At 42.8% G+C, this 25,620-nt stretch overlaps 1 protein-coding gene across 1 annotated transcript in view; it reads left to right on the top strand.

The window, feature by feature from the left end:
- The window catches only part of NECTIN1 (nectin cell adhesion molecule 1), a 105,261-nt gene extending 81,842 nt beyond the window's left edge, over positions 1-23,419 (top strand). Inside the window, exons 3-6 of the mRNA XM_040425091.1 lie at positions 3,608-3,910; positions 7,040-7,157; positions 11,587-11,738; positions 21,614-23,419. Of these exons, the coding sequence (XP_040281025.1) occupies positions 3,608-3,910; positions 7,040-7,157; positions 11,587-11,738; positions 21,614-22,140 (1,100 nt within the window). The 3' untranslated portion in view covers positions 22,141-23,419. The remainder of the gene's footprint in view (positions 1-3,607; positions 3,911-7,039; positions 7,158-11,586; positions 11,739-21,613) is intronic.
- Positions 23,420-25,620: the final 2,201 nt, after the last annotated feature.

The following is a 25,620-nucleotide window of genomic DNA, read 5'->3' as shown; positions in this document are numbered from 1 at the left end:
CAGCCTTCCAGGGAGTGCAGCAGCCTCATCAAACAGCTGATCGGCAGGCAGGGGCGGATTGGCCATAGACCCTACAGGGAAATTTCCCAGTGGGCTGATGACCAGGGGGCCACTCAAGCCCTTTCGATGACCACAAGCTAGGCACTTAATGATCTGATGCTCAATGGCCACAGGTGCCCTCCTGAACTCAACTGTGATACAGTTGAATACTGTGATGAGGGCGGCAGTATTTTGTGCTGTCCTGTGTTATTTGGTTCTGCTGTCCCTGCCTATTTGTTTTGTCCCATCTGTCAGTTTGGACCCACCTACAACATGGGGCCACTTTTAGTTTTTTTCCAGTGCCACTTTAAGTCCCCAATCCGCCCCTGAGATTAGGCCATCAGAATCCCAGATAACCCATCTAAACCGCACATATCAAGGCTAAGTTTACATATGCGCTGAAATTCGGGCATAGGAACAGAACTGGAATAGCTGGATCCGGCATATGCCAGACACCGCCAGCACCCAAGTGATCCTATATGCTGTAATGAGGTCCATTGGGTTTCTTGCATGGATTTCGGCATGCAGCAGTATTTGGTCCTTTTTTGCTCAAATCTGTGATGGAGACTTCAGAAACCTATACTGTAAATGTGAACCTGGCCTAAGATGTAGTACTATTACAGACTAATCACTGTGTCCATAACGCCAACTTATAATGCACCTGAAGGACATCTCCTCCACACAAGCATAAAGGTTCAATTGACGGCAAGCCCTTTATCCTCAACAGCGACGGATGAGTAAACCTGGTTGTGTTTCTATGAAGGTGGTTTCCAGTGTACAAAACAGAATACATAATGTCATAATTGCTATAAGACAGGATCACAACACATCTAATCTGAGCAGAAAATAGCAACCCCACCCTGCGAGCAATAGACTCTTTATGGAACATATGGTCTAGAAATAAACAAGTCATTAGAACTCATCTTTCATTAAAATAGCTCAGGGCCTTTAAAGGGTTATTCCCATAGTAGATTTTTAGAAACGTCCCTACAGACCCCACCTCTATCTCTATCCCGTCCCCCATCCCATCCAATTGTCCAAGTGGAAAACGAATGGAGAGGTAGTCGGGCATGTCTTCTCTTGGGTTGGCCAAACAAGAGTGCTTGTTCATTTTCTGTAAATTCCCATAGAAGAAAATACCTGATCATCATCCATCCATTGTCCGTCAGGGTGGAGATGAGATCAAATCTATCGAAATACCTAACACAGATTTGGGTGGTTCCTGATGTTTGACTCACCATCTACATATCCAGCCCATGAAATACAAGCCTTGATGTTCTTACCTGGCAGCTTTGGATGGTTTTTATAGGCTACAGTAGAAGATATTTTTACTGCATTTTTAATTGCAGTTTTTGGGTCTATTCACACACGCTTTTTTGGTGGTTGCAGTTTTTATAGAGTTTTATAAACTATAATGCACTCGATGATATTGGACCATCCCTGTAATCTAATAAATAAAATTGGAATATTTGAATGGAATCACAAATGTAGTTTTTGAAGCAGATTTGATTCAGTTTGTGAACCAAAACCAGAGGAAGATCCAGCAAGGAGGAGAACTATGTCCCTTCTTTATATTTCCCATTCCCCATTGAATCCACTGGTTTGGGCTCAAAAAACCTGCATCAAACTCTTCTCCAAAAGCTGCTTAGGTGCAGCTACCTCTTGGTTATATTCACACCTGGTAGATTTGTTGCAGAAATTTCTGTCCCTTTCATGTGAATTGAGGTAATTTATCGTTGCAGAAAATTTAGCCCTTTACGAATATATCATCACTATGGTAGATGACTTCCTAAAAAAAAAAAAAAAATCCACACTACAGACCTACACCGTAGACCAGGGATAAGCACACTTGCTTGGCTGTTCTTGGAACTCCTGTACAAGTGAATGGATTATGCTGGGAATTGTAGTTTCTCAACAGCATGGATGCTGAGGGTTGCTGGCCCCCTGCTCTAGATCCTGCTTTTCTTATTCTGGAAGCTGAACCAGAAGTTCTAGTTGTATATGTCCACATGCATCTTCAGCTTCAGGGATCAAACCCACAGCCATATGATGGCTTCTCACAAGCTCTGAGGACATCAGGTGCGCGTTGATGGGAGACAAACAGCTCTAGACCAACTCTGCAATTAAAGGGAATCTGTCACATTGAGCATGGTGTCTGATCTGAAGGCATATAATGTGAGAGATATAGGTGAGAGAAGATTCAGTATAAATTGTATTTTATTATTTACAACCCTGCTCATTCTGGGCTTAAGAGTCCAGTGGGCAGTCCTACTAGGTGATTGACAGATCTTCCTGTATGACTGTGCATATAGAGAGAGCTGTAAATGCCTGCAGATGGAACTGAATGTCTAATTTGACACATTCCCTTTAAAGGGGCTGACCAGCCTTCACTAAGTGATCACCTATCCTTACGATAGGCCATCACTAGCTGATCGGTGGGGGTCAGGCACCCAACACCCCCGTCAGTCATCTCTCGGACACTACCCTTATTAGTTCATTAGAAGGCCCAACTTAAAGTATTCTAGTTGTTAGAAGTTATCCCCTATACACAGCATAGGGGATAACTATTAGATCGGTGTGAGTCCTACCGCTGGGACCCTCACGATCTAAAAATGGGGAGATCATACCCCTCCGAAATCGGTGGTAGGTCGAGCATGTGCATGAGGCAGCAGCACACATGCCTGACCTCCCACTATGTTCATCTTTTGGGGACTCTGAGTGGTATGACCTCCCCATTCTCGTATTCAGTGAGGGACCCAGCAATAGGATCTCAACGATGTAATACTTCTCCTGTGGATAGAGGTCAACTTCTCACAAAAAAAATCCTACTTTAAGATCTTTTTACACGGACCGATTCACAGGCAGTTTTCAAGAATAGGATATTTGTTCATAATAACTATCTGATCGTTTAGTAGAGGAGACAGAGACATTTACACACAGCAATCATCTTCTCTGTATGGGGATGCATGATCGCTACTGTGATCGTTTATCCCCATAAAGATTCATGGTTTGTGGTCAGCACATCCTTGCTTACACAGGGCGAGTTGCTACCCATAAATGATATTAGGTGCTGGCGGAAAGAAACAATCACCTGATGAATAAGCGACTGCTGATTGGTCAGGTGATCGACAGCACGCTCATCCCCGATACTTGTCCTAATGATCGGCACATGTAAAAGGACCGTAACTGTAATTTTCAGTCTATGGGGTAGTATTTAGATACAGGGGAAGTATAAAGTTGGAAATAGATCCACCGATCAGATGATTGACTTTCATTTTCCACCAAAATGCCCACTGGAAAGTGGTTGGTTGTCATGGGCAGCGTTATTGGTTGCCTTTACATTATTAATAGTATGTGATGCTCCTTGCTCCTAGAAATGTAGTGGAAAACACAGATTTGTACTGTAAATTATTGATATGGACATTAATGTTTAATTGTTGTTGAGTTCCAAAAATATAAAAGAAAGGTTCCCTTCAGTACATGTCCTTCTTTAATCAACACAGACTTTGTTTTCTTACATGTATCCTCCATTCTGTTTTCTGAGTGTCCTTGTTTGCTTGTTCTATAGCCAGACCCACCAATACAATGGAAGAAACTTCAATACAGCTGGTTGCAAATCCAAGGTCGAAACAGAAGGTGGTGGTCGCCACTTGCATGTCAGCCAATGGAAAACCGCCAAGCACCATAACATGGGAAACCCAGTTAAAAGGAGAGGCGGAGTATCAGGAAACTAAGAACGACAATGGCACGGTGACCGTCATCAGTCGCTACAGGCTCGTGCCAACTCGAGAGGCTCACAGACAATCCCTTACGTGTGTCATAAATTACCAAACGGAAAGATTCACAAGGAACACCACTCTAAGTGTCCATTGTAAGTATTTGGAGCCCATGGGGGGGGGGGGTGGTATGTCAATGTAAATCACTATGAGAATTACATGCAGTTGCTGATGTTTGATCCTCTTTGGAATGGTCAAGGTTCATGGTTCTCTTACTTCTTAGAGCCTTTAAAGAGGTTGGCCCATCTTGCCCTTTGGTGGCATATCCAAGCGATATAAAATTAGAGAAAAAGTATAGTGGCTCACCCGTCTCAATTTCTGGTAGTAGGTGCACTGTTATAGGCCTGCCCCACAGCCTTTTAGTAATAATTTTCTATATTACTCAATCACCTGGAACTGCGTTAAGAATTAAATTTTAATATATCAAAACAATTAGATATAACAATTAAAAATAAGAAGAAAAATGTACAAAAAAATATAGAAAAGTAATAGTAAGAAATTAAAAAAATAAGGTTAAAAATACAATATAAGCCGCATTTGTATCAGAAATTCATATGGTGGTTAATTAGCTATCAATTGTATATCTTTATAGTCCTTAATCAAGTATACATAAACATGATTCCCATTCTGTGAAATATATCAATAATTGAGTTGTATGATAAAAAAAAAATAATAATAATGATGAAATCGTATCCTAAAAAATCTAATGGTCCAAGTATTAAAAGATTATCACATTAATTGGTCCAAATATTCTCAATTCATCCAATAATCAATGTTCATGATTAAGATAAATAATCAATAATGTCACTTAATCCAGGTTATATACTCAACTCCAAAAAATCAATGTTCATGATAATGAATTGTTAATATTCTTACTAATAGTATGCTTAATTTAATTTAAGAATCAATGTTCATGATTATTAGTATATTTGTTATTTTTCATTCCCCTTTTAAAGTGCATATGTATCTCTCATCTGTTTAGATTGTCCACATAACGATATAATTCAGGATCAGAATGAGTATTATCAATGTAATACAGATAGAAATGTATATACAATGCGATTATCTTTTGCTGCTAGCAGCTAGACTTTACCGCAGCGACGTCTTCACAGAATTGGCCGTCTGTATGAGCGCTGTATGCTTCTCTCCGCTAATTCTCCTGGCTCCCCGTGTGTCGGATTGTGCAATGCCTTTACTTGGCGTCCCACGTGCTTGAACTCCTTGCTTATCCTCTGATACAGCGCGCCGTTGGTTGAGTTGTATCTGATTCTATATCCAGCAGTTCAGTTTTATACTTGTGTATTTCACGACTCTAATATCACGGGGGATCCTTTTCGATTACATGAATTACACCATATGCATTTCAGAGCTACCGGCTCCTTCTTCCGTGGCTTTTGCCGGTAGCTCCGAAATGCGTATGGTGTAATTCACATAATCTAAAAGGATCCCCCGTGATATTAGAGTCGTGATACACAAGTATAAAACTGAACCGCTGGATATAGAATCTGATACAACTCAATCAACGGTGCGCTGTATCGAAGGATAAGCAAGGAGTTCAAGCACATGGGACGCCAAGTAAAGGCATCGCACAATCCGACACACGGGGAGCCAGGAGAATTAGCTGAGAGAAGCATACAGCGCTCATACAGATGGCCAATTCTGTGAAGACGTCACTGCAGTAAAGTCTAGCTGCTAGCAGCAAAAGATAGTCACATTGTATATACATTTTTATCCATATTACATTGATAATACTCATCCTGATCCTGAATTATATCGTTATGTCAGTCTCTGAGGTGGGACCAGCACCTATCGGACATTGTTGGCATATCCTAGCAAGATGGGCCAATCCCTCTAACCCATGTCAATTGCTATAGAAAACTACATATTAATTAAAAAAAGTCAGTACTTTGCTTCATATTAGGTATTCAGGAATTCATAGATGATGGTCCAGGCACTTATCAAGGGACAGGATATATTAAACAGTACATTTTTTAAGTTGATGTTTCAGAAGCAGGAAAATGGGCAAAAGCAAGCATATGAGTGGCTTTGAGAAGGGCCAAATCTTGATGACTAGATGACTGGTTCAGAGCATCCTCAAAATGGTAGGTCTTATGTGGTATTCCCAGTAGGCAGGGGTTAGTACCTACCAAAAGTGGCCTAAGGAAGGACAACTGGTGGAGCAGCAACCTAGGCACCCAAGTCTCACTGATGCACATGAGGAGTGAAGGCTATACTGTCTGTTCTGATCCCAAAGGAGAGCTACTGTAGCTGGTTATGAAATAAAGATGTCCAAAGACACAGGGAATCTCATCAACCATGGACCAATGGAGTAAAGCTGTCTGAATTATGCCTTCTTTTACATTGTGTAGACTGTCTGGTTCATGAGCGTCACTTACCTGGGGAACAGATGGCACTAGGATGCACTATGGGAAGAAGGCAAACTGCCATAGGCAGTATGATGCTCTCGGCAATTTTCCATCATGGTAATGGTAATCCCTCATGGCAGTGGACTTTTTCAGTAGGATAATGCTCCAGCCGCACTGCAGAAATGTTCAGGAATAGTTTGAGGACCATGATAAAGAGTTCAAGGTGATGACTTGGCCTCCAAAGTCAGCAGCATCCAATTGTGCATCTGTGGCACATGCTGGATGGAAGCCGCACCTCAAAACTTACAGGAGCCAAAGGTTCTGCTGTTAACGTCTTGGTGCCAGATACCACAGGACACCTTCAGAGGTCTTGTGGAGCCCATGCTGCAATGGATCAGAGCTATTTTGGTTACATGAAGGGGACCTACAGAATTTCAGGCAGGGGGTTTTAATGTCATGGACGATCAGTCTACATTTTTTTCTTTTACATGCCCATGTCTCCAGGAGACTCTATTCATTCTGAGGGTCATAGCAGTTGAACACCTAGCAACTCATGAAAGGCTGGATAATCTGTAGTAGAATATAGACTGTTGTAAATGGCAGTCTGTCCTCTGATGTTACTTTTTTTGCAGCTCACATGCTGTACGTTCTGTAAGCTGGATCTGATGATAACTTGTCCAGTTCACTAGTACATATGGTTCCAAGGATGGAGCTTCACCTTAAACTAGGCCAGTCAATCACTTTAAGTGAAGATATGCTTGTAGACAATGGAAACAGATGAAAAGTGCTATATTCTTTTATTACTTTACTTTTCTTCCATTTCTACTTTATCATTTTACTGTTTGTTTTTTTTTCCAGATGAGCCCCTAGTCTCAATTGAAGGTTTTGATGGTAACTGGTATGTGAAGCGTCCTGAAGTAAAGCTGACATGCAGAGCGGATGCCAATCCACCTGCCCACTCGTACACATGGCGAATGTAAGCATAGCTCTTACCCTATATCTGATTGCTTCTATAATATCTGTACACTATAGTACTGGGGTTTTCAAGTACGTTTCTAAAGGTCCACATAGTTAGGTTTGCTGTTGGATGAAGGTCTGAGCTGAAAAAAAAATCTAAGGAGGGACAACACCAGTCCTAAAGGGGCATCTTACTGTCTATGGGGACACTAAGGGGGTTAGTGTCCCCATAGACAGTAAGATGCCCCTTTAGTGTTCACCATAGAGTATGATGTCCCCTTACTGCTCCCCTCTCAGTGATGGCCTCTGAAGTGCCCCTTCACACTGACGCCCTCTTAAGTGCCCCCTCAGTGACGCCCTCTGAGTGCCCCCTCACAGTGATGTCCTCTTAATTGTCCCCCTCACAGTGATGCCCTCTTAAGTGCCCCAACAGTCATGCCCCTCTAAAGTGCCCCCTCAAAGTGATGCCCTCTAAAGTGCGCCCTCAAAGTGATGCCCTCCTAAGTGCCCCCTTACAGTGATGCCCTCTTAAGTGCCCCCCGCACAGTGATGTCCCCTCAAAGAGTGCAGTGAAATGCCCTGCATTGCCTCCAAACACCTTCTACACATCCCCCCCCCCCCCAGTCCGTCCGTCACCTCTCTGCTTCACCATGGTGGTCAACTGTTGAGAGTGGCACATGAAGAGGTCCATATGTGGACCATGGTCTGCCAGTTGAGCACCCCTGCTATAGTATATTATGACACAGTATATTTTTCACATCAAGTATTTCCATTTTTGCCATAGATGCCACTTACAGCCTAATGAGATACATGAGGAAAACCGCACTGGAACTGTTTTCCATTTCCAGAATTTGCAGCTAATTTTACGCTCCTTTTAGATTATTATTTGCCTTTGCCTTCCATGTTCTGGTTCCTTTAAAATGTAATAAGAAGAAGGCTTGTCATGTTTGTCGCCAGACATTGTCCTCATCCTTATCTCAATAAACTTTTTTTTTTTTTTTCGGGAATCGTTCTTGCCTTCAGTCATGGCCAAAGGACAACAGCGGCGTGATTGTAAATAATTTGACTGTTATTAAAATGTCTGCTCATGTGCGAGGCCACAGCCGCCGCCGCCAATTATATCTCGCTGTTGTGCCTTCTAGAAAAAGACAGAACAAAGACGTCTGCTGATAAGAAATATCCCAGCAAACAGGGGTTTTGATCAGTTTTTACTTTTGAAGAGGAAATAATCTGGCGCATTTCACATGTCGCTCTCGGGCGTGTTTCATTATTGTGCTCTGATTAATTTCATTCTTCAATCCTTCTGCAGAAACATCTTTTTGGGGAATGGAAAGTTGTACACAAATATTAATGAAGAGTAGACATGATGATAATTGCATTGCTGTAGCTAAGGGGCTGCAAACACAGCTAGGCCCTGATGCCAGTGGGAGCCCCTAATCCTCTCCATTACCTGAGGGGCCAGCATTACTATAAATGACCAACTTGGTGGGACCCGTCTACCAACTAATAATGTGTATGGTGGCCTCTCAACTCTTCGCTCCTGGTGGATGTTGAGGTAGATGATCAATCCTTTACTTCTCAGGGAGATAAGTCACCAGCAGTAGAGTCTGGCAGCAGCTTACTCAGCTCTCCCTGCCCGTACCAGGACACATGCATGCTCAGCCCAGCCTTTTTTGCTTAGGGGTGCTCCAGGAATATATGATTGGTGGGGGTCTGATTCCTGGCACACATTGGATGAAGCTGTGTAGGTCTGGTGCCTCCTTAAGGTGCTGGAGCTAATGCAGAACAGCTGATCAGTGGGGGTGCGGTGACTAAGACCCCCATGATCAGACACTTGACCTATTCTATGGATAGGCCTTCAATATAAAAAATTCCGGAGGGCCACTTGGGACTTTTCACCTCTCCTGATTCTTCTTCAAATAATAATTGTGGAGTCTCATTTCTTAGAACTGCTTGTTGAGCTGTTCATCTGTTATACCTCCGAGAAATATACAAGTACATTGGGATTGGGTCCCTACATGCGCTGACATTGTCCACACATCCATTGACTTTAATGTGTGTATTCGCACATCAGTGGTTTTCCCCGGACCATGGGTCCATAGTGACGGCACGGAAGCGTGACCTGTTTTTGTCCATGATTTCGGATCCCTCACACACACGGATGCCATCCATGTTAGGTCGGTGGTTTTCATGGACCATTGCTAGGATATACTCTAGAAAAATATATATAATTTTCAGCCTAGCAATGTCCATTTAATATGGATGACATACGGAGAGCTTAAAAACGGATTCACGGACCAAACACGGATCCTTTATGGACATCTTTACGGGATGAACCACTGACAATCTTGTCACGGATGTCATCCTGGGCACGGATGTGTGAATTACACCTCCATTACACCGCACAAAGCTGAGACGAAGCTTCACCCGGCTTTATCAGTGCTGAACCCTAGAGACTGAGGAATGACGTTACAGCAGCCGCAGCCATTTCAACATATGTCAGAGCCTAGAATCGGCCGCCGCGTTCACCCTCCATTCCACTTACGCTGTCACTAATGCTGAGGCGGCGGGTGACAGGCGGGCCGACAGGTGTCGCTTGAGATCAGTTTTCAGTCTTTAGAGGGGACATATTGAGGGCGACTAGAAAACTTTTTGTTTTTGCCGTTACGTAAAGTTGAGTCCAAACCGTCAGGAGAAGTGAATGAAATCAGCCTGGAATCACTACATGACTGAGCATCGGCGCTAATTAACTGCAATAAACATCATCTCTCGCTGACGCGTCGTGAGATAACGAGCAGCGCCTCCGCTGATTAGACTGGAAGGCAACGGGCTGAATTTGATTTCCCCTCCACCTGCCATGTTCACTGCAGGAATCCCTCCTGTTATCCTGGGAGCAGAACCGGTAATAACGTTATACCGTGGAATGGCTCGTAATGCTGTGCCCTAATGTCACATACCGCCTCACTTTACAGAGGAAAATACCTGCAGCATATTTTCTGAAAACTCTGCATTGTGTCTTCCCTCTGTTATTCTTCCTAGAAATCTAAGGATGTTACCATAGTAACCTACCATTTCTGAAATTATTTAATACTTTTCCAATGTAATAAGAATTCTTGATCATCTTTTCTAAAGAAATAAAACATTGTGCAGGGGTGTACATAGAAATCACTGGGCCTCATAGCAAGAATCTAAATTGGGCCCCCGTGCCCCATTCATAGCCCCTCCCACTACGCATTCTTGGCCAGTATATACAGCAGTGTACTGATATGTGAGGTATGAGGTATAATAGATGCACTATGTACATATATATAGTATATACAGCAGTGTACTGATATGTGAGGTATGAGGTATAATACACGCAGTGTGTACAGATATATAGTATATACAGCAGTGTACTGATGTATGAGGTATAATAGATGCAGTGTGTACAGATATATAGTATATACAGCAGTGTACTGATATGTGAGGTATGAGGTATAATAGATGGTGTGTACAGATATCTATTATATACAGCAGTGTACTGATATGTGAGGTATGAGGTGTAATAGATGCAGTGTGTACAGATATATAGTATATACAGCAGTGTACTGATATGTGAGGTATGAGGTATAATAGATGGTGTGTACAGATATCTATTATATACAGCAGTGTACTGATATGTGAGGTATGAGGTGTAATAGATGCAGTGTGTACAGTTATATAGTATATACAGCAGTGTACTGATATGTGAGGTATGAGGTATAATAGCTGCAGTGTTTACAGATATATAGTATATACAGCAGTGTACTGATATGTGAGGTATGAGGTATAATAGATGGTGTGTACAGGTATATAATATATACAGCAGTGTACTGATGTGTGGTATGAGGTATAATAGATGCAGTGTGTAGATATATAGTATATACAGCAGTGTACTGATATGTGAGGTATAATACATGCAATGTGTACAGGTATATAGTATATATAGCAGTGTACTGATATGTGAGGTATGAGATATAATGTAGTATGTACAGATATATAGTATATATAGCAGTGTACTTATATGTGAGGTATGAGGTATAATAGATGCAGTGTGTACAGATATATGGTATATACAGCAGTGTACTGATATGTGAGGTATAATACACGCAGTGTGTACAGGTATATAGTATATATAGCAGTGTACTGATATGTGAGGTACGAGGTATAATAGATGCAGTGTGTACAGATATATAGTATATATAGCAGTGTACTGATATGTGAAGTATAAATTACAGCTCGTACCTCACATGTCAGTACACTGCTGTATACACTATATATCTTAACACACTGCATCTATTAAACCTCGTACCTCTAAATTGTGCCGTTTCTCTGTTATTCCTCCTGGAAATCTACGGGTTCCTGTGAAGAGACACAACCCTTTTTAACCTTGTATCCACCATGATTTTCATGTTTCATTCTTTATGCAGGGCGAATGGGACTCTCCCGGACAGTGCGGATGTGAAAAATAATACCATATTCTTCCGGGGCCCGGTAACTTACAGCATCTCTGGGACCTATATCTGTGAGGCCACAAACACCATTGGAAGTCAGACCGGTCAAGTGGAGGTTAATATTACAGGTAAATGAATTGGCGCTGTCCATATATCAGACTGTCCATCATGGTGACATCCAAAACGGCCTAAAACATGGGCTCAGGCTGAGTATTGATTGAGTTATGTCATTGTGACCCAATGGAGGAGATTTATCAAGACTGGTGCAAAGGGAAACTGGCTTAGTTGCCCATAGCAGCCAATCAGATTCCACCTTTCATTTTCCAACATGGTTTAGTTGCCCATAGCCACCAATTAGATTCCACCTCTCATTTTCCAACGTGGTTTAGTTGCCCATAGCAGCCAATGAGATTCCACCTTTCATTTGGAAACTGAAAGGATGAATCTGATTGGTTGCTATGGGAAACTAGGCCAGTTTTCCTTTGCACCAGTTTTGATAAATCTCTCGGTTTTCCAGTAAATGACTACTCCGTACACTTACCTTACTGTACAGAAAAAATCCCTTTTGACACCGATCAAATATTTCACAAAGAATTTGCCTTTTCATTGAGGCTCATATTGAATGTGGAGAAGATACGTCTTGAATGAAGGACTGCAAAAAGATTTGGCCAAGCTAGGGAAATAATCACATGCCCCTAGTAATTAAGGGGACATGGGGAGATTTATCAAAACTGGCTTAGTTGCCCATAGCAACCAATCAGATTCCATCTTTTATCTTCCAAAGTAGCTCTGAAAAATGAAAGGTGGAATCTGATTGGTTGCTATGGGCAACTAAGCCCTTGTTTATATCGGTTTTGATAAATCTCCCGTCTCAGTCATGACATAAATGAAAAAACTCATTTAAGACGCAATAAAAAAAAATCCTAATGATAGTGTTTATTCATAACATTTTTAGCTGGATATTCGTTTTTGGCTTGTGGTGTCAGGGATCCCCGGGAAAGCAGGCTTCTTATAGCTGCCGCGTCTGCAGGGGGTGGTAACGGATGCACAGTCTTGGGATTACTCTTTTATGGAAATCGGGTTTCTAAATATCGCCTTCTCCACAGAGTTAAAGACAAGCCAATGTTCTGTAGCTGCTAAGCCATTAACCACTTAATGACCAGCTTTTTTTTTTTTTTCAGTTTTTTGCCTCTCCGTGGTTAATAACTTTTTTTTTTTTTCATGGACATGGCTGTATAAGGCCTAGCTTTAGGCGGGAGAAAGTGCATATTTTTTTGTGCTGTTTGAGTTTACATATAAATTACTTTGTAATTTATAGCCTTTTTTCATCGTAAATATAGAAAAAAAACTATTTCTGACACTGCATTTTCACACGGAATAACCCGTTCAATGAGTTGTTCGGGTTATTTCGGTCGTGTGTATATGTAATAATTTATTTTTTGGGGGTTTTTTTTTGCTTTTACATAATGTAGGCGCCATAAACAGTATTTTCTGAAAAATAATTGCTTATTTATATTTTACAAGGTTTTTTTTTTTAATTAAAAAAATGTTTCATTACATTATTTTATTACTTTTTTTTACAATCCCATTAAGCAATTACTGCCTTATAAAATGATTTTATAATGTATTAGCATATTTCTGTATATGAATACATTATGCTCTGTGTCTCTATGGAACAGGTTGCGGTTAGGGCAACGTTCGTGTGTCCTAGCAGGATTTCTGATCTTAAAGTCCTGGGGTCCTTTCTAGGTCCCCAGGACTTATGGTCCATGGTAGCGGAATACATAACGGAATTCTTAGATAACCTGAACCCGAACCTTGTACTCCGAACTTGACAACTCAGGTTCGCTTAACACTACCCAGGACCAATGGCAGAGGGCTTACCCAGCCGTTGATCGGATCACTGGGACCCAGTCAGAAGGGAAATCCCCTTTGATCATGCTGTGGTCACAGACCGTGGAAATCAGGGGGATAACAGTTGGAATTGGAGCTACCTCCGATCCCAGCTGTAGAGCAAAAAGACTGCTCTAAAAATCTGGTGAGATGGCCCTGACCCATCTGGTGAGATGTCCCTGACCCATCTGGTGAGATGTCCCTGACCCATCTGGTGAGATGTGCCTGACCCATCTGGTGAGATGTCCCTGACCCATCTGGTGAGATGTCCCTGACCCACCTGGTGAGATGTCCCTGACCCACCTGGTGAGATGTCCCTGACCCACCTGGTGAGATGTCCCTGACCCACCTGGTGAGATGTCCCTGACCCACCTGGTGAGATGTCCCTGACCCACCTGGTGAGATGTCCCTGACCCACCTGGTGAGATGTCCCTGACCCACCTGGTGAGATGTCCCTGACCCACCTGGTGAGATGTCCCTGACCCACCTGGTGAGATGTCCCTGACCCACCTGGTGAGATGTCCCTGACCCACCTGGTGAGATGTCCCTGACCCACCTGGTGAGATGTCCATGACCTACCTGGAGAGATGTCCATGACCTACCTAGAGAGATGTCCATGACCTACCTAGAGAGATGTCCCTGACCTACCTAGAGAGATGTCCCTGACCTACCTAGAGAGATGTCCCTGATCTACCTAGTGAGATATCCCTCTGGGACTAAAATGAACGAAGAGGAGGCCATGCTCTCTCCATTTACTTGGGAGTTACGGGAAGAGACAAATAGTCGCACACAGCTGTTTCCTTACTTCTAGAGTGAATGGAGAGATAGGAGCTATATCTATCAAACATTTATGGCATATCCTATGGAATACCTCTTTAATTTCTGTATATGCAGAAAGGCAAGGAAGACACAAACTGTCTCCCTTGTATATCCCTCCTTCCCCAACATGCATCGAGTTTTCAAATAGTGTCCGTTGCCAGTCATAATGTTAGTATCAGGTTATCACTTAACTAGGTGATGGCAAGACACAATCTGTTATCACACTCCCAGGAGGACCTTATATTGACCCTCGGCAAGAAGAGGTTAATGAGACGTCAGCTAGCTCATGGACATATTATGACTCCGTTTTGTACAGTGTTCTAAGGGCAGTTTCATTTACACCCAGAGTTTCGGTTTTTTGTTTCTTTTTAAACTCAGTGTATTTTTTTATAGAGCCAAAGCAAGGAGTGGAAGGAGAATGGGAGGACTTTAACTTCTTCCTTCTGGATTCACCTTTGTCTTTGGCTCAAAAAACGACATCAATGTTTTTTCCAAAAAACACTACCTCAGGCCTCTTGCACACGAACGTATTTTCTTTTCTGTGTCCGTTCCGTTTTTGTTTGCATTCAGTTTCCGTATTTCCGTATATCCGTTCTGCTAAAAGATAGAATTGTTCTATTATTGTCCGCAAGATAGTACTGTTCTATTAGGGGCCGGCTGTTCCGTTCCGCAAAATACGAAATGCACACAGACGTCATCCGTATTTTTTGCGGATCCGTTTGTTGCTGACCGCAAAATACATACGGTCGTGTGCAAGAGCCCTTATAGAGGTGCTTGGGGCTTCTGCTGTATCTCCTTATGGCTTTGGTTAAGACAAAATTGTCCCGTGCGTTACCATATTGTAGAGGAGGGGATCTCCGGACACGGATTTTTTTCTGCAGCCACATTGTGCTTTATTACCAATGGATGGAATAGCTCCATGCAGATACTACCAAAGTACATGCCATCTTGGCAGCGACTGCCTGGACACTCGTGAATCCTGTCTTTCTGTTTTGCTGCCCTGTTGAAGCACAATTTTTTTCGGTGGGTGCACTAGAGCAACTAATGTGCTGCCTACACGTCCCAGCTACTCCACACCTACAAGACTGCTGGATCGAGCGATAGAAAAGGCTTACTGTATTCTCGCAGGGCGGGGACAAACAGTCTGTCCCAGAAAAGAGAGGACTGCAGGTAAACAGAATAGTTCAGGAAATATCTGCAGGCCTGCACACGTCTCCAACAAAGATGTCTGTGATAGGAATTGCCAATGGCTGAACCAACTCCTTGTAGGGAATAATTTGCCATTTCCCCAGCTCTTTCAACACACCCTTCCCCTTCCCCCACCCACCTTCCCCCGTACACATTCCTGTCTTACTACTTAAGTTTAGAAATCTCACAATGTTGTATTTATGGAAAAAAAAATCTATTATGATCAACTGGAAAAATAACATAAGTGACAATTTAGATGATATCTAATCACTGTGGGTGACCAATGACAGGTTTATGAGCTCCAGCTTGTGCTTGTCCAAAATGTGATATAGATTCAAAAAAGCTAAAACTAAAATATCTAAAAGATGTATATGTGTATGTGTGTGTATATATATATATATATATATATATATATATATATATATATATGTATATATGCATTCTGATGTATGAAAAATTTAGAATTCTCCAGCAAAGCTATGATACCTCATAATCCCAGACCTCTGCATGGGTTCCGATTCGGTTCCTGTCCTCAGATTCAGTGAGAAGAAGAAAGGAAAGTACTGAAACGTCTGCTCCTGCTGACCAGCACACTCTAACATAAGCACAGAGTTTACATGCGCCTGAAGGCCTCTTCTGCTATGGCTTCTGAGATTGTAATATTCATGATTTTTTTTCCAGGGGCTAGCACAGCCTAGTCACCTTTTTACCTACATATTATAGAATAGATGTCAGTTCTCTAACATCTAGAAACTGGTAGGAGAACCAGGAATCCAGAGGAAACGTGTACTCAGAGTAGTGACGATGAACAGAGTATTAGGTTATAGATAGAAAACCCACCCTGTCTATAAGGGGCCAATGACATGACCTATCTGGCTCGACTCCTTGATAAACTTATGTCCTTGCAACAGCCGAGCATCTCCACCGATCAGCTGCTTGAAGAGGCCATGGGGCTCCAGTAAGTGCTGTAGGCCCTTCTTAGGTCAATGAATTCACGTCTTCAGCAGGAATCATACATGCGGTAATTGAGGCAGTTTGCGTTTTTTTTGCATCCGTGTTGATTATTTTAATGTATGAAGTCCCTAAAGAGGTTACATAACAAGAAGAAGAGAGAACATGGAGTAGAGAACGTGCACACATTGCAGGATGTAGATCATCAAAGCATTGGGAAAAATTGAATAAAATGGATTGCGCACACTTTGCACCATTTCCAGTAGGTCTAAAATACTGCTTCGTTTAATGACTTATGCACATTAAAGGGGGTTTCCGGGACTTAGATATTGATGATCTATCCCCGAAGGTCATCGATATGATATTGGTGAAGAATAGCTGCCAACCAAACAAACATCTGGCTGACAGATATTGAATGTGAGTGTGATTCTCCGTTCTGGACACTGCTTGTCTTGCAGGAGCACATGGCATTATACAGATTTATAATGTTGTGTGTCTCTGCCTGACCTTACTTTTACAGAATTAGGGCTCATGCACACGGCCATTGTCGTTTTTGCGGTCCACAAATTGCGAATCCGCAAAACATGGATACTGGCCGTGTGTGTTCTGCATTTTTCGGAATGGAACCTCCTGCCCTCTATAGAACTGTCCTATCCTTGTCTGCTCTATTTTTTTGTGGGTGCCGTGGACATACGGATGCGGACAGCACACATTGTGCTGACTGCATTTTTGTGGCCCCATCGAAGTGACTGGGTCCGCATCCGACCCGTAAAAAAATGTGGATCGGATTCAGACAAAAACAACCGTCGTGTGCATGAGCCCTTATACTGACATAACTCTGTCACTATGATCCTGTAGAAGGAAGGTCTTGCAGAGACACACAGCATTATAAATCAGTATAATGCCGTGCGCTCCTGTGAAAAGAGCATGATTTCCTCACTGGACGCATTCAACTGAAAGAGCCAGGGTCCGGCTGTTTCGTCATTATTACATACAACCCCTCCCTCTTCTTGATTGGCAACATGACTTTACAGGAACCTGACCCTGTCAATTAGAGATGAGCGAATCAAATCCCACGAAGTGGAATTCAATCCGAATTTCAGGAATTATTCGATTCGCCTAGAAGCCGAATTTCCTCTTGCTTCGTGTCAGCGAATCGATTATTCCTGAAATTCAAACTTACTGCCTCCATTTGCGCGCAAAAGGCCGCCAGCCTCCATCTTGCTTAAAAATCTTGTCCGAAATCCAGTGCGGCGCAAGATTACATCATCACGCCGGCCGGCACATGATTTCAGCCAAGATCTTGGTGGCCGGCCTTTCCCGCGCAAATGGACGTGGTAAGTTTGATGTAATGTTTTTTTTAATGTTAGTTTCACACTGTTTGTACACTCAATCATGTATGAACACGGCATCTGAGGGGTTCTTTCAATGATGGGGGCGGCGCTATCACAGCTTCCTGTCATTGCACCCGCTACTTACAAAAAAATGCGCTTTGTGGCGAAGTAATTCGTCACTAAGCAAATTTTTGTGTGAAATTTGGTGAATCTAATTTTAAAGAAATTCACTCATCTCTACTGTCAATCAATAAAGAGGGGGAGGGGCTGACAGAGGAAGCCGAAGTAGCAAAGGTTCACAGAGTGGCTTTGGCCCGCCCTCGGTGCACTTGCATATGGAATAAAAGTACTCTTGTTCCAGAATGAAGGAACGTATCGCTAAGTGAAAGGCGTCATTACATTCTGCTGAGCTAGCCCTACAATGCATTGTGTCTGGTTTATCATCACATTTCCTGCTGATAGATCCCTTTAATATCTAGATAATTGGACACTGTGGGGGAGATTTATCAAACTGGTGTAAAGGAGAACTGGCTTCGTTACCCATAGAAACCAATCAGATTCCACCTTTCATTTTTCACAGCTCCTTTGGAAAATGAAAGGTGGAATCTGATTGGTTGCCATGGGCAACTTAGCCAGCTCTACTTTACCCCAGTTTGATAAATGACCCCCTGTGTATTTAGTAGTAGCAGCATCACTTTTATCCTCCGGTTCTATCCCTTTTTATTCTCTGTGTAACCTTCTCCACTCTCCGTAATTTCCTCCTGAGCTCAATAGCCTGCATTTAGAAGTGCGCTGTGGCCGTCATGTGTAGCATGCGTTATTTGGGTGTAATTATCATTTACGTGATGGTTTGTCGATCACAAAAGAAAAAAAAAAATGTGCTGGTTGTTCTTCATAATTGACATTGGAGCCTGTGTCTTGTTATTCACTGATTTGTACAGTTTATATGTATGCCCCACCACCTGCTTGCCTGCCTTTCCTAAAATCCTCCATTTTTCCTCTTTTTTCCTTCCCTACTCCCTCCACCCTAGCAGGGACGCAATAACTGTCATCTAAAAGAGTGTTCTAAGGGAAGTGACATATTAGAGAGCTAGTAATGGATTTTATACCAAGGGGGAAATTGGTCAAAACTGGTGTAAAGGAAAACTGGCCTAGTTGCACCTAGCAACCAATCAGATTCCACCTTTCCATTTTCCAAAGTTACTCTGAAAAATGAAAGGTGAAATCTGATTGGCTGCTGTGGACAGTTTTCCTTTACACCAGTTTTGATAAATCTCTCCTTAAATTTTCACAATGAATTCCTTTTTTTTTTCAAATAGGTATTCACCACTGCATTGTATTTCTTGAAAATTTGTATTTGTATTTTCATTATCATGATGCCATGAGCAAAGCTTTAAAGGGAACGTGTTATGCCGTCCATGTTGTCTGATCTGGGAGCAGCATGTTACAGAGCAGGAGGAGCTGAGCAGATTGAAAAAGATTCAATATAAGGCCTCATTCAAACATCCGACATCCATGACAAGATGGTCAGTGATTCATCTGTGAAGATTCTGATCCCTACTATAGATGGTGTAAGCTTAGACCGGCGGTCTAGACCTGCATCAGATTTAGGCCTCTTGCACACAAACGTGCCGTGTTTTGCGGATCCGCAAAACACGGATGCCGCCCCGTGTGCCTTCCGCAATTTGCGGAACAGACGGCCCATTATAGAAATGCCTATTCTTGTCTGCAAAACGGAATAGGACATGATCTATAATTTTTACGGGGCCACGGCACAGAGCAACGGATGCAGACAGCACATCTTTTGGGGCCCCGTTGAAGTGAATGGGTCCGCACCCGAGCCGCAAAAAATGCAGATGCGGAACCAAACCACGTTCGTGTGCAAGAGGCCTTATCCTGTGGTGCAGAGATAAACACTTCTCTCTGACTGTACACCAGCTATTGGTTGGCTTAGGGCTCATGCACACGAACGTATTTTCTTTATGTTTCCATTCCGGTTTTTTTGTGGACCGCATGCGGAACCATTCATTTCAATTGGTCCACAGAAAAAACGGAAGTTACTCTGTGTGTATTCCGTTTCCGTATGTCCGTTCCACAAAGGGTTAAAACATGTCCTATTATTGTCCGCATTACGGACAAGGATAGGACTGTTCTATTAGGGGCCAGCTGTTCAGTTCCACAAAATACGGAATGCACACGGACGTCATCCTTATTTTTTGCTGATCCGTTATTTTGCGGAACGCAAAATACATAAGGTCGTGTGCATGAGCCCTTATTGCGAGACAGAATTTTACGCTAGAATTGTGGGGCAAAATGGCGCCTCTTAGGTCACACATCTTTAAAAGTGAGGCTACACCTTTTCCCATTAAGCCCGACTTCCCTCTTTGAGCAAGTCAGGAAAAAGGGTTGAAACCCTAGTTGTGCCAAATTGCTCCAGTTTGCGCCACTTTTTAGACAGACGGGCTACTTTCACATCTGCGTTTTTTCTGGATCCGTCACGGATCAAAAAAAACGCTTCCGTTACTGATAATACAACCGTCTGCATCCGGTATGAACGGATCCAGTTGTATTATCTCTAAAATAGCCATGACAGATCAGTCATGAACACAATTAAAAGTCAATTGGGGGACGGATCCGTTTTCTTTTGTGTCCAAGAAAACGGATCCGCCAACATTGACTTACATTGTGAGTCATGACGGATCCATCTTGCTCCGCATCCCATGCTGGACAAAAAAACGCTGCTTGATGGGACGCAACGGAATGGAAGGAATTCGGGTGCATTCCGTTCAGTTCAGTTCTGTCCCCATTGACAATGAATGGGGACAGAACGGAAGAGAATCCTATGATGGATCTCAAAACCAGAAAGGAAAGCTTGTGAAAGGAGCCTTGACTTTTTTTGGGTGTGGCATTTTTTTCAAGTGTTTTCCTATAGACTTTTCTATAGGAAATAAAAAAGTAAAAAAAAAAGAAGTAAAAAAGTAAAACATTGTGTGGCCCAAAAAAAAAAGTCCCCCAAAAATGAATTTCAGGAGGTTTTTTCAGGCCAAGAAAAGGCCCCCCACAAAAATAAATGCGCATGGGACGCGGACTGAAAATACGGTCATGGGAATGGAGCCTTATATGAATCTTTCCCCCATAAAGCTATATATCAGTCTGCTCAGCTCCTCCTGCTCTATAACATGCTGCCTGCAGATCGGACTGCACGTTCAATATGACGGGTTCCCTTTAATAGAACACAACCCATTATTACAGTAAGGGCTCATACACACGGCCGTTGTTTGGCCGTTCTGTGCATTGGGGGCCGCAATTTGCAGTCCCCAATGCACAGGCACCATCCGTGTGGCTGCCGCTATGGATCCAGACCCATTCAACTTGAATGGGTCCGTGATCCGTCAACACCGCAAAAAAATAGAACATGTCTTATTTTTTTGCGGTGCGGAGGCACAGATAGAAACCCCACGGAAGCACTACGTAGTGCCACCGTTCTGCACCGACCTTCCGGATTGCGGACCCATTTAAGTGATTAGGTCCGCATCTGTGATGCGGAGTGCACAAGGCCAGTGCCCGCATATTGCGGGCCGCAATACGGGCATGGCTGAACAACGGCCATGAGAATGAGCCCTAATGTACTTACCTTACACAAGTCTTGTTTTCTATAAGTTTTTTATAACACATTGACCTGGTGTATAGGGTCCAATTGAGAACAGTCAACAGGTGGGAATAGCCGATACTACTACTCTCTATTTGCGTCTCTGCCTATGGGTTATAGCATGAATCCAGAACCTGATATTGTCCCTTTCCTTGTCTTTCCTACCCAGAATTCCCTTTCACCCCGACTCCTACAGGACAGACGTTCAAGAGCGACTCCTCCATGTTCAGCGCGACAATCATTGGAGGGGCCGTAGGCGGAGCAGTTCTAGTGCTAGCTGTTTCGGTTATCTTGTTTGTGCTGCTTCGAAGAAGACATCACACCTTCAAGGGGGACTACAACACCAAAAAGCACGTCTACGGAAACGGCTACAGCAAGGCTGGTGTGGCCCAGCACCCACCGATGGCTCAAAGTTTGCAATACCCTGAGGATTCTGACGACGAAAAGAAACCAGGCCCGGTAGGAAGCGTTAGCTACGAAGAGGAGGAAGATGACGAAGGCATCAATGGGCGTAAAATGAGCACAAAGTATGACGATGAATCAAAGCGCCCGTACTTCACAGTGGAAGAGGGGGATCGCTGCGGTTATGGTGAGGACAGAACTCTAGGGTTCCAATATGAGCCAGAAGATCTTCCCGATAACCTTGTGCCCCAGAATGATGGTTCCTTCATCTCAAAGAAGGAGTGGTACGTGTGAGAGTGATGTACAGAATAAACTGACCTATGTGGCTGGACACATGCACATGCCCTGGCCCTTGAGATGGGGAACGTGTTTAAGGTTGTCAGGAGCAATGATTACGTGATCAGAGCATTGTCTTGTTTCTTGATATCTAAAGTATTTTTTTTTTATGCCTCACAACTGCTGGGTCTTTGCGGCCTAAAAAAAACAAAAACAAAAAAACAGACCCCCCCCCCTCCATTCCTCTTAACTGCTATACATTCAGCCTCACGTAACGTTGTCATGAGGTGACGTAAACCTTACAAACAGGGTCACGGTCTCATCGTGTTTCAGTTCCTTTCCATAAGGTTGACACGCAACGCATGCTTTTTCTTTACACAGTAGATGTTGTGCGAAACGCACAACTACTTGATATTGCCCTCAATAAGGCTTGCCATGGCTTCATTCCGATGCACAGAGCATACTACTGAAAAGGCCAGAAGAGTCCTAACATCCAAAACACATGCATAAGGTTCAGTAACCCCAAAAAAAACTATCCCGATTGTATGTATATGTCAAATATGCAACCTTCCGGTCCCTCCTGGAAGCGGATACATCGCCATCTCATGTTTCGAGTCCATCACATCCTGCCATTCCTTGCTGTAAACACTGGAATCTACTGCTGGGTTCTTTGTAGAGTTTTTAAAAAAAAAAAATTTGTTGGATAGTTTTATTATTTCTTTGTCTACTGTTGGGAGTTTTTTATTTTACTTTATTCTAGGTACGGGCTGCTGGGCCGCCACAGGTACAATCCTCTTTTAAGGGGTGATCATATGTAAGAAGTAATGGGTGGTCTCGGAGGCTTGTGAGAATTTTGTGTTGTCTTCATTTCTGGCTGGACAGATCACAGTGGACATTTCCGACAAAAACTCAACATGGAACCTTGTCATTGCACCCATCCTCCAAGCGTCCAGTTCCACCCAAAATGACATCACGTTGACAACTGCCAAATTGGTCGACACAATTGTATACTTAAGTAAACTGCTGCTCCGGGGGTAACTAAAGAATGACTGAATATTCAGAAGGTGAACATATTTTTTTTTGTATTCGAGATAAGTAATGCAATTGTGTAATGTAATGCAATGTGGGTTTACGTGTGTTGGCGGTACTTTGTAGAAGGTAACGGATGCGACGTCACGTGGGTGTGCCTCCAACCTACTTCTTTTTCCAGTTCATACAACAGAAATGCAACATTTTGGTATTGTTAACGATCACATTGTGGATTACCAATAATTCATAAAAACATTATTACAGTCTGCGTTGTATTGTCTTCAGTGGAGATGACGGAACGGCCGTCAGTACTTTAATGAGATTTCGTAGATTTGCATTGAAAAGTGAATAGTACATTATTATTATTTTAGATGTTTATACAGATGTAGCAGAGCCAGAAGAGAACGGATTGGCAAGAAAATGTTAATTGACTTTTTCAATCACTTTTTTCAGGAGATAACACTGTGACATGTGTTATCACAATTCCTTTTAGTTCTGCTACATCTATGTAGTGCCAATATATTCCGCAGCACTCTGCAGAGTTTTATCACCCACAATCGGTCCCTGTGCTCGATATGCTTGAGATGTGTAGGAAGAAACCCATGAAAACTCCATGTTAGTGTTGCCCTTAGAGGGATTTGAGACCAGAGTTGCAGGCAACCGTGCTAACCATATGGACGGTCCCTACGGTTGTATGGCGCTGTAATATGGCGCCCATGCAAGTGTATGGGCACTTATTGTACCTCTGTAGATGCCTCCAATTCTATATAAAGAGGAGATGCAGAGTCTTATAGAAAAAAGATGTCCCATCTGTCATATTACAGAGTATTATGCTCTAGAAGAGTTGAGTGTAGAGAAAAATATCTCTGTAGATACGGTACCTGGTGGAGTCTGTACGTACGGTAGCAGCTCCCAAACTAAGACTAAGGTTGGCCAAACCTGCCTTTTTTAGTAGACTGGCTGGCCATTTAATGTTATTTGACGTTCCACTGTCCTTTATTAAGCCTTTTTTGGACATGTTGAATTTTACATGCCCCATCCTTTGTTCTAAAGGAGGAGGTATCTGCCAGTGACTTACTGCCCTCCCGCCAAACTCATGCAAGCTTAATGAAATTGATCACGTACGTGTATAGGGAGGTCTGGAAAATTGGTGGTCTACCCAACAAACATTTGGCTGTCTGCTATTGAATGTCTGGCCACCTTAAAGGGGCCGAAGCATGAGTCACTGGTATTTAATGCCAGAGGTTCCTTGTACAAGTCATTACTACTGATATACCGTGACCTGGATGAATGAGAACCTTCACAGACATGTCTCTACTTTGATTCTAAAAAGGAGGTTGCTTGAGTTTAGTTTGTTATATTGTTTTGAGATGTAACTGTGGAGGTCCACCTGGTGTTGGACCCTCCCCCACCGACATGTCGTAGTTTTATTTCGGCCGCCTCTCTGCGTGTTTGCCGTGCTGCGGCCGGAGCTCCGGCCTGCCCCCATTATAGTGAATGGGGCCAAAGCGGACTTCCAGCGGCACCCGTGGACTTGCTGAAGCACGGATCCGGCAGGCTGTTCACCTGCCAGAACAGCCTGCCGGAGAAGGCTGCCGCTAATGTGAAAGTAGCCTAATGGCAACTAATCAGAGCTCAGCTTTCAGTTCTTAAAGGCTATGTACACCTTTGGAGTCGATTTACTTATTTTTGGGTAAAAATTATATTTTCAATTGGCCTTTATTAAAAATATTGAGCTGTTTAGTCACAAAGGGTTAACTGTTTTTGTGTGACTGGTACTTGCACTTGCACTTTCACTTTGTGCCGGTCATCTAATTACCCTTATTTCTAAACTACTGAGAGGTCATAAACACTTATTTAAGCCACATTCTTATTAGTAAGATAAGGATTGAGCTTTAATGAGTGGTTATGATGTGAGAGAGCAGAGATAAGGAGCCAGTCTGCTCCTCAGATGACGGAAAGGACAACAAATCAAAAGGCAGCTAGTAGAGCATCTCAGCTCCGTACAGAAAAAATGATTCCATATTGTTAATAAAGACCAATTGAAAAAATTATTTTTAGCTCAAAATAAGTATACAGCAGTAATAAAAGAAAAATTGCCCCCAAAGGTGTACATAGCCTTTAACCTGCTCAGGAAAACCGAAAGCTCTTTGTGGACCTGTTGACTTCAAAGTGCTTTCTATGAAAAGATACAGCATGTCATATGCTTGCCTGCAAAATGCAGACCACGGACCCATGGAAGTCCATGGGTCCGCAAAAAATGCGGATGCCAAATGTTAGGTAACCGTATGTTGCAGATCAGCAGAACGGATACTGTCGTGTGCGTGACACCTAAAGAAAACAATTTTTATTCACTGACAACCAACATTTATTTAAATAAATTACTTAGGAGTCCAGGGGGCGGCACCTACAGGGAATGTTAATCATCAGTAGGTCCGCCCCCTGGACTCCTAAACATAGAAAGAGCAG

Source organism: Bufo bufo, chromosome 1 (genome assembly GCF_905171765.1).
Source record: "Bufo bufo chromosome 1, aBufBuf1.1, whole genome shotgun sequence".
Taxonomy (NCBI): Eukaryota; Metazoa; Chordata; class Amphibia; order Anura; family Bufonidae; genus Bufo; species Bufo bufo.
This window is presented reverse-complemented; position numbering and strand designations above follow the sequence as displayed.